This window comes from Portunus trituberculatus, chromosome 29, assembly GCF_017591435.1.
Source record: "Portunus trituberculatus isolate SZX2019 chromosome 29, ASM1759143v1, whole genome shotgun sequence".
NCBI classification, from domain to species: Eukaryota; Metazoa; Arthropoda; class Malacostraca; order Decapoda; family Portunidae; genus Portunus; species Portunus trituberculatus.
In genome coordinates this window covers 13,924,989-13,934,745 of record NC_059283.1, presented here as the reverse complement: position 1 = coordinate 13,934,745, position 9,757 = coordinate 13,924,989, and the positions used below count along the sequence as shown (strand labels likewise).

Here is a 9,757-nt window from a genome sequence, read left to right as displayed (position 1 = left end):
GAGGAGATTGTGTCACCACCTGGTATGCATTTCCAATAACAGTGTTTTCCGTGGCCAAAGACAAGTAAAGTGAGGTTTTATGTGTGAGTTGAGGCAGCCCACGTCGCGCGTGACGCTGAGTCAATATTTGAGACTAGGCTTTTTTGTGTGTGTGTGTGTTGTATTTATTTTCTTGTGAGTGAGATATCCTCTCTCCGGTGGGCTGGACTGTAAACGAACGAACGTGATTGGGATTTAATATCATTCTTTTGTAAAGTGTGTGAATTCTTTCAGGGGTAATTCTTTTCTAAATTTAAACCCAATGTCTTTACCACAATTTCGCTACCATTTGTCCAAAATAGATTTAAAAAGTTCTTGCATAATCTATCCTTTATTCGTAGTAAGTATTCATCGTAAGTAATTTATTTATTTATAATAGATTTAATTAAATGATTTTTTTTTTCCGCATTACAGTTAAGTGTCGGTCAGAAAAGGTGCTGAGTTGTTTGTTCGGCTTATCGTAATGTGTATGTTTATTGGAAGAATGTTAGACTCCTCGTGAAAAGAGAGAGAGAGATCCTGAAGTCGAACCACTTCGTCCCGTGGGCGAAACGAAGTCCCCTATTCTGAATCCTCTGTAGTTTAGGAATGTTTAAAGGAGCAGAGAAGGAGAGTGGACAGTAGAGGAAGAATAAAAGCTTTGTAGAGGTGAAGTTTTGTTTTTGTACTGCTGTAGCAAAATCTTTCGAGGTTGCTCAAGGCCCCCGCGGTTATGGCTACTTTTTGTAATATATGACTTAAATCTAAGGGACTTGTTGATGGTGAGGCCAAGTACTTTTGTTTGTTCACCTATGGGGATAGGAGTGTGTTGGAGTAACGAAATTTGTTAATTCATTTCAAATTAAAACGTCTAGCTTTCTACACCTTTTCACCCTCAAATTAAAAAGATGAATTTCAAATAAAAAAAAAGTTGAAATTCAAATTTAAAAAAATGAAGTTCAAATTAAAAAAGTCGAAATTCAAATAAAAAATTGATGCAAAGCATTTTTGTTGTTGAGGCTAAAAAGAGCACTTAGCTCTTACCATGAAAGTATACTATACATAGAAGATTACAAACTGACACTTGGCATACCTTAAACCAGGGGTGTGCAACCTTTTTTTCCCAAAGGGCCACTACGTAGTCACTACTCTGTTGGTATGGAGGGCCACATAACCTTACTATTTCATGTTATTTACTACGATCGAAGACATTTTATGTTAGATTATGCTGATAAACATAGATAATTAGTTGGTAACTCTCTCTCTCTCTCTCTCTCTCTCTCTCTCTCTCTCTCTCTCTCTCTCTCTCTCTCTCTCTCTCTCTCTGAGGGCCACTCTCTCTTTAGGAGAAAGGGTCGCAATGAAAGCCTCTGAGGGCCGCAGAAAAGGTTGGTTTAAGCCTTAAACTTTCATACTTTATGTATTTATTCCATTTTCCCTCTTCAAATTTCTTGGAAGCTAATTGGTTGATGCTAGTACCAAAATATGAGCCAGAATTTTCACCACATTATAAAGTTCATATATGCACAGTCACAGTTATTATTTAAGTATTTAGTTCTATGAAATCTGGACTTTCTGCTGTATTATGGTTATAATATCAAATTTACGGCAAAACTAAAGTCAGATTCGTTTTCTTCACCCTTAAAAACCCTTACTAAGTTTACTGATTAACGCTCCTTTCCTATTAAAAAAAAAAAATACACAAAAATGTGTTGGAAAAAAAAACACAAAGTTAGGGGTGAAATTTATAAATTTTGCATGGGCAAGAGCATGCTACGTTTGCGATCGCATGTTTGACAAATAAATCATAGCTTTGTCTTAATGTGCATTGCATCATAAGACGTCACCGCGTCTTCTCACCACCGCCATATTTTGGTATGTGTTATGTCAGACTCAAACGATAATATTGTTAATCAGCCTTACAGTCTTTGTCAACCTCTTAGTGTCTTTACACTTGAGTGTCCTTCAACCTCGTAGTGTTTGTCAACCTAACAGTATCAATCAACCTCACAGTGTCAATCAACCTCACAGTGTTTATCAACCTCACAGTGTTTATCAACCTCAACCTCAGTGTTTATCAACCTCACAGTGTCTATCAACCTCACAGTGTTTATCAACCTCACAGTGTCTATCAACCTCAGTGTTTATCAACCTCACAGTGTCTATCAACCTCAGTGTTTATCAACCTCACAGTGTTTATCAACCTCACAGTGCCTATCAACCTCAGTGTTTATCAACCTCACAGTGTTTATCAACCTCACAGTGTTTATCAACCTCACAGTGTCTATCAACCTCAGTGTTTATCAACCTCACAGTGTTTATCAACCTTAGTGTTTATCAACCTCAGTGTCTATCAACCTCAGTGTTTATCAACCTCACAGTGTTTATCAACCTCACAGTTTATCAACCTCAGTGTTTATCAACCTCACAGTGTTTATCAACCTCAGTGTTTATCAACCTCACAGTGTCTATCAACCTCAGTGTTTATCAAGTGTTTATCACAGTGTTCTATCAACCTCAGTGTTTATCAACCTCACAGTGTTTATCAACCTCAGTGTCAGTGTTTATCAACCTCAGTGTTTATCAACCTCACAGTGTCTATCAACCTCAGTGTTTATCAACCTCACAGTGTCTATCAACCTCAGTGTTTATCAACCTCAGTGTTTATCAACCTCAGTGTTTATCAACCTCACAGTGTTTATCAACCTCAGTGTTTATCAACCTCACAGTGTTTATCAACCTCAGTGTTTATCAACCTCACAGTGTCTATCAACCTCAGTGTTTATCAACCTCACAGTGTTTATCAACCTCAGTGTTTATCAACCTCACAGTGTCTATCAACCTCAGTATCAACCTCACAGTGTTTATCAACCTCAGTGTTTATCAACCTCACAGTGTCTATCAACCTCAGTGTTTATCAACCTCACAGTGTTTATCAACCTCAGTGTTTATCAACCTCACAGTGTTTATCAACCTCAGTGTTTATCAACCTCACAGTGTTTATCAACCTCACAGTGTTTATCAACCTCACAGTGTCTATCAACCTCAGTGTTTATCAACCTCACAGTGTTTATCAACCTCAGTGTTTATCAACCTCACAGTGTTTATCAACCAGTGTTTATCAGTGTTTATCAACCTCACAGTGTTTATCAACCTCAGTGTTTATCAACCTCACAGTGTCAACCTTATCAACCTCAGTGTGTTTATCAACCTCAGTGTTTATCAACCTCACAGTGTTTATCAACCTCAGTGTTTATCAACCTCAGTGTTTATCAACCTCAGTGTTTATCAACCTCAGTGTTTATCAACCTCAGTGTTTATCAACCTCACAGTGTTTATCAACCTCAGTGTTTATCAACCTCACAGTGTTTATCAACCTCAGTGTTTATCAACCTCACAGTGTCTATCAACCTCAGTGTTTATCAACCTCAGTGTTTATCAACCTCACAGTGTTTATCAACCTCAGTGTTTATCAACCTCAGTGTTTATCAACCTCAGTGTTTATCAACCTCACAGTGTTTATCAACCTCAGTGTTTATCAACCTCACAGTGTTTATCAACCTCAGTGTTTATCAACCTCAGTGTTTATCAACCTCAGTGTTTATCAACCTCACAGTGTTTATCAACCTCAGTGTTTATCAACCTCACAGTGTTTATCAACCTCAGTGTTTATCAACCTCAGTGTCTATCAACCTCAGTGTTTATCAACCTCACAGTGTTTATCAACCTCAGTGTTTATCAACCTCACAGTGTCAACCTTATCAACCTCAGTGTTTATCAACCTCAGTGTTTATCAACCTCACAGTGTTTATCAACCTCAGTGTTTATCAACCTCACAGTGTTTATCAACCAGTGTTTATCAACCTCAGTGTTTATCAACCTCACAGTGTTTATCAACCTCAGTGTTTATCAACCTCAGTGTTTATCAACCTCTCAGTGTTTATCAACCTCACAGTGTTTATCAACCTCAGTGTTTATCAACCTCACAGTGTTTATCAACCTCAGTGTTTATCAACCTCAGTGTTTATCAACCTCACAGTGTTTATCAACCAGTGTTTATCAACCTCAGTGTTTATCAACCTCACAGTGTTTATCAACCTCACAGTGTTTATCAACCTCAGTGTATCAATCAACCTCAACAGTGTTTATCAACCTCACAGTGTTTATCAACCTCAAAGTTTATCAACCTCACAGTGTGTATCAACCTCAGTGTCTATCAACCTCAGTGTTTATCAACCAGTGTTTATCAACCTCACAGTGTCAGTGTTTATTAACCTCACAATGTTTATCAACCTCAGTGTTTATTAACCTCACAGTGCCAATCAACCTCACAGTGTCAATCAACCTCAGAATGTTTATCAACCTCACAGTGTCAATCAACCTCACAGCGTTTATCAATAATTGTTGTCATAGTGTTTGTGTGAATGCTCTATGTAGTGAGGTATTTGTTTTATCTTATTTTCAAACTCTTTTTACAGTGGCGAGGAAATGGCCTCAAGTTCAGCCGTAGATATTATTTACGATGAGAACACTGAAAATTATTTGCAGGAGGAACGGCTGTTGGAGAAGAGTGGAGTTAAGAGTGGTACCAAGAGAGGACACTACATCAAGAACACACCAACTTGTGAGGCAAAAAAGAGAGTTCTTGCAGCAGCTGAGAATCATGACAATTGGAAAGCTGTTGCATTGGCAAATGGTATAGCTACATCGACTGCATATGGTTGGATACGTAGATCACAAGACCCATTAAAAAAGTGTGGTGGTTCTCGTCATCGGAAAGTTTACCCAGAACACATAGAAAAAATGATTGGGTATGTAGAAGAAGATCCTTACATTACATTGAAGGAGATTCGTGCTATGTTTTCTCTTGAGACTGGCATCACTGTAGTAAGCACGAACACAATACATAACTATCTTGAGGGGCAGATGTACTGTTAAAAAAGCACTCCCTCAACCAGTGACTGTAAACTCAGAAGTAAATAAACGGAAAAGGAGGGAGTATGTGGAAAAAATAATGAACAGGACTGGAATGGGAAAAACAGTTATCTACATAGATGAAACTAATGTCAATCTTTTCTTTCGTCGATTGCAAGCGCGTGCGCGTAAAGGATTTCGCCCAGCTGTAAAATGTGCACCATCAAGAGGTAGAAACATCCACATACTTGGTGAATTGAATTGCACAGTATGGCATGGTATATTGAGAGCGGAAGAGGGGGAATTATAGGAAAGAAGATTGTAATAAATGGCTAAGGCGAATGCTTCGTACAATCACAGAGCCTTCTCGGGACATCGTAGTGGTTTGTGATAATGCACCAGTTCATGTTGACCTAGAGAGAGTAGTAGCTGAAGAAGAATTTTCAGGGGTGGAAATAATACGCCTCAGTCCATACAGTCCTGCTCTTAATCCAATCGAGGAGTGCTGGAGTGTCATGAAAGCAACCATGAAGCGTGATCTTTCTAACACTTTCAAAACGATGATGAACACTACACCAGTTGGAATGTCACAGACTGAATACAGAATGCAATACTTAGAACGCTGCATAGACAATGCAATTTTAACAATACCGTCGGAATTGTGCTTGAAAACCCTTAATCATGTGAAAAACATTTTCCCAAAGTAATACAGCTTAAAGATGTACAAATAAAACATGGGTGAATATTTTTATGACCTTAAATGGTTACCAGTACTTTATCATTTGCCTGTAATTTTTTTTATTATTTTTTTTTTTTATTGTTGGTTGACATTAAAATCAATATTTGGGTATTTAGGTTAGTTTTAAGTATGTATCATTTGATGGACATGTTTTATGACGAAAATATTATCAATCATTACTTTTGTTATGACGTTAATGAAACAAGTTTTTATTTTCTTTCATATTATTGACTTCATCTTATATGTAGAGGGTAGAAGGTTATATATATATATATATATATATATATATATATATATATATATATATATATATATATATATATATATATATATATATATATATTTTCTCTTTCTACTTTCCTCTTAACAGGGCCTGGCAACCAGCGGATTTTTTTTTTCCAACACTTTGTTTTCCTTGGCCAGTGCCCTTGTAATGTAAAAAAAAAAAAAAAAAAAAATATATATATATATATATATATATATATATATATATATATATATATATATATATTTACGTTGTAGTCACCTTGTTTGATTGTCACTATGAGGTTGATTGACACTATTAGATCGATTGGCAGTATGAGGTTGATTGACACTTTTTTTTTTCATTGTTGGTTGGCATTAAAATCAATATTTGGGTATTTAGGTTAGTTTTAAGTATCATTTGATGGGCATGTTTTATGACGCAGATAATGCCAATCGTCATTTTTTTTATGATGTTAGTGAAATGTTTTTATTTTCTTTCATATTACTGACTTCATCTTATATGCAGAGGGTAGTATGTAAATGAATATTTACGTTGTAGTCACCTTGTTTGATCGTCACTATGAGGTTGATTGTCACTGTGAGGTTAACAAAACACTGTGAGGCTGATTGACACTTTGAGATTGGCAAACATTATGAGCTTGATTGACACTTTGAGATTGATTTAAACTGTGAAGTTGACTGACAATGTGAGGTTGACAAAACACATACTGTATAATCTATGAACTTTAAAATGTGATGAAAATTCTGGCTTATACTTTGGCTCTAACATTCAGCCAGTTAGTTAGCTTCCAAGAAATTTGAAGAGGCAAAATGGAAAAAATACGTAAAGTATGAAAAGTTGGTTTAAGGTAGTGGTTTTCAAACTATTTAGTATGACGGCACACTAAAAAGCAATTAATATTTTGGCAGCACGCCTGCCCTGTGATATATATATATATATATATATATATATATATATATATATATATATATATATATATATATATATATATATATATATATATATATATATGCATTATGTATAAGTGTTATCTTTGCCGGTCAATGTGATGTCTAGGGCAGTGGTTCCCAAACTATCTTACCTGACGCCCCTTCTTGCTTCCAGTAGACCCGCACGTTCATCCCCCTCCCACTTCCTCTTTTGCTCATGTGAACTTATTTTATTTTATTGCATTTATTTCTTAGCATTGTTCAGGAAAACAGATCTCTGTTTGTATTAAATTTTAATAATGAAAGCCACTCAAACAAATAATAGTACATTCCAGAGAGACATTTTTTCTAAGTAAACTAAACACATTTGGTTGAAAGGGAGCGAAAAAAAACTTTAGCAAACTGGCAAAATTGACTTGCAATTTTAAGAATCTATTCTAAATAAATTGAAAACATTACATATAATATTTGGAAAGACTCATGAGACTTAGGCACAATTTTATGAACTAATTTCATGAGATGGATGCTGTTGCTTCTTCCTCACGAGATCAGAAATCCTAGGTTTGAAGGATGACAGCGCACAACGCAAGTCATTTGCTACATCAAGTCGGTTCCGCTGTTTTGTTTTCAGGACAACAAGAGCCGAAAACCCTGCTTCACAAAGATAAGTTGAAGAAAAGGGAAGAATCACACGAAGTGCTTCTTCACCTACTTTTGGGTACATGGGAAGATATTTCAACCAAAACTCTTCTAACTTCATTGTTTCAAAGTCCCTTTTCGCGCTCGAGTCACATTTCAAATCGATGGCTTCCTCTTGCAGTGAGTCCAGTAACAACTCCACATCAGTGTTAAATGGATTCTGCACCAAAGTCCAAAGAGAATTATCCATTGTGACCTCTGGAAAATAGCGCATAAATTCCTCAGCAAGGGAATCGAGATGAGATAAAACCTCTTTTGTGAAGTCATACTGCTCAAGTTTTCTCTTCTCAGATAAGAGCTCATTGAGATGTGAGAATGTTGAAAAGTTCCCAACTTGTACTTTTCGTTTCCAAAGATGAATTTTTTCAGTGAAAGCTCTGATTACATCAGAGTGTGCAATGATGTTTGTGTTTTTTCCTTGTAACTTCAAATTGAGGTTGTTGATAGCCTCAAAAAAGTCCACAAGGTATGCTAGTGAAAGCTGAAAGTTTTCCTCTGTGAATGCTTCATACAGTTTGTCTTGTTTCTGCCTCTGCAAGAAAATTTCCACTTCATCCTTGAGCTCGTAAAGACGACTCAGCATGTTTCCCTTGGAAAGCCAGCGGACTTCCGTGTGAAACAGGAGAGTCTTGTAATCAGTGCCCAGATCTGAGCAAAGAGCTGCGAAAAGCCTAGAATTCAAAGAGCTATTCTTTCTTTACAAAATTCACCACTTTTATTGACAAATTCAGAGCACTGCGTAGATTACCTTGCAGAGTTTTGCTTGCTAATGCTTGTCTGTGGATAACACAATGAGTCCCAGTTACAGCAGGATTTTTTTCCTTCACCAGCTTTACAAATCCAGAGCGAGATCCAATCATTGCTGGGGCACCATCAGTACAAACACCGACTACTTGTTCCCATGAAAGACCATGCTCTTGGAAAAACTCATCAACCTTTGAAAAAACATCGATAGCCTTTGCTGTTGTCTCCAGTGTTGCTGAAAAAGAATTTCCTCTTTCACAGTTCCTTCATCCACAAATCGTGAATAAACAAGCAGCTGGCAGAGGTTAGCAACATCAGTAGTTTCATCACACTGTATTGCAAAAAAACGAGATGCTTTTATTTTGTCCAGAACTTGTTGTTTTATGTCTTCTGAAAGTTCGTCAATATGACACTTCACTGTGTTATCTGACAAGGAGATCTTTGATAACTTTCTTTGGCTTTCTTCCCCAAGCACAGTATTTGCAGCACTCAAAATGCAAGGTTTTACAAGAGTCTCCCCCACAGAGTGAGACTTCTTTGCTTTTGCAATAAGTAGTGACAGTTCGTAAGATGCTTCTGCCAGTTTCCACGTTTCTTTATGAAAAACACCGCTTGAGTCCAGCTTCATACGATTCAGCGCATGAAGTTTGGCTGTGAAGAACTGCTTTGGCTTTTCTTTTAATGCTTCGTGGTTTGTGATCAAATGTCGCTCCAGACGACCAGGTCTTAAGGCATCATTGCTGAGGACTGCATGGCATATGACACACTGAGGGCGGTGAATTCCATTCCTCTCTGTAACAGTGAAGCCATATCATTCACCACTCACGATCACAACGAGTACTTCACACAATCAACAAGATATTCCGTACTACATCGTTCTACCCATGGTATAAGTAGGCTACGCCGTAGCCTACTTATTCCATGGTTCTACCTTTGCAAATCGTTAAGGTTACCATGTCGAGTCTCGTACGCGCACCCATCACTCCCGTTTACCATTATCATATACACACAAACACGTACAATTTCAGTTGGTCCGCGCTAACGACACAACAACCATCGATACACACACACACAAAAAAAAAAAAAAAAAATCAGATATGATGTAACAACGCGCTGAAATGAATGACACACTTATTTATATACAGCAGAACACCCATTGCAATATCACATATGAAATCAAAACAACACTCCATAATCACGTATGGATTGTATGTGGAAATATGAACAGGAAAATAATCACACAAAAAAAAATCTTATGGAAAAATATACCGTGGACAAAGTGAAGATATGCTCGGGTTGACGGGTCGGGAATATTGTGAGTTTGTGACACGTCCCACAGTGGCGTCAGTGTGGGTGGTATTGGTGACGTGTCCAAAACGTGTAAGGAGATTTAACTTAATAGAAAACGGGTTGGAGTGACTGATATAATTATACTTTGCATGTATG

At 37.1% G+C, this 9,757-nt stretch overlaps 1 protein-coding gene across 1 annotated transcript; it reads right to left on the bottom strand.

The window, feature by feature from the left end:
• Nucleotides 1-7,367: 7,367 nt before the first annotated feature.
• On the bottom strand, nt 7,368-9,267 carry LOC123510599 (zinc finger BED domain-containing protein 5-like). The gene is made up of 4 exons (XM_045265880.1): nt 9,243-9,267; nt 8,942-9,103; nt 8,316-8,546; nt 7,368-8,215 (listed from the first exon to the last, which is right to left on the bottom strand). Exons 1-4 carry the CDS (start codon nt 9,265-9,267, stop codon nt 7,368-7,370), a joined length of 1,266 nt encoding a protein of 421 aa, XP_045121815.1.
• Between the last annotated feature and the right edge of the window lie 490 nt (nt 9,268-9,757).

Coding starts and splice junctions, on each gene's coding strand:
- LOC123510599 (XM_045265880.1), bottom strand. CDS start 9,267: ATGGTAACCTTAACGATTTGCAAAG. Junction 9,104..9,242: donor AACCTTAACGATTTGCAAAG/GTAGAACCATGG, acceptor TCACTGTTACAG/AGAGGAATGGAATTCACCGC. Junction 8,216..8,315: donor AGCAAGCAAAACTCTGCAAG/GTAATCTACGCA, acceptor CTCTTTGCTCAG/ATCTGGGCACTGATTACAAG.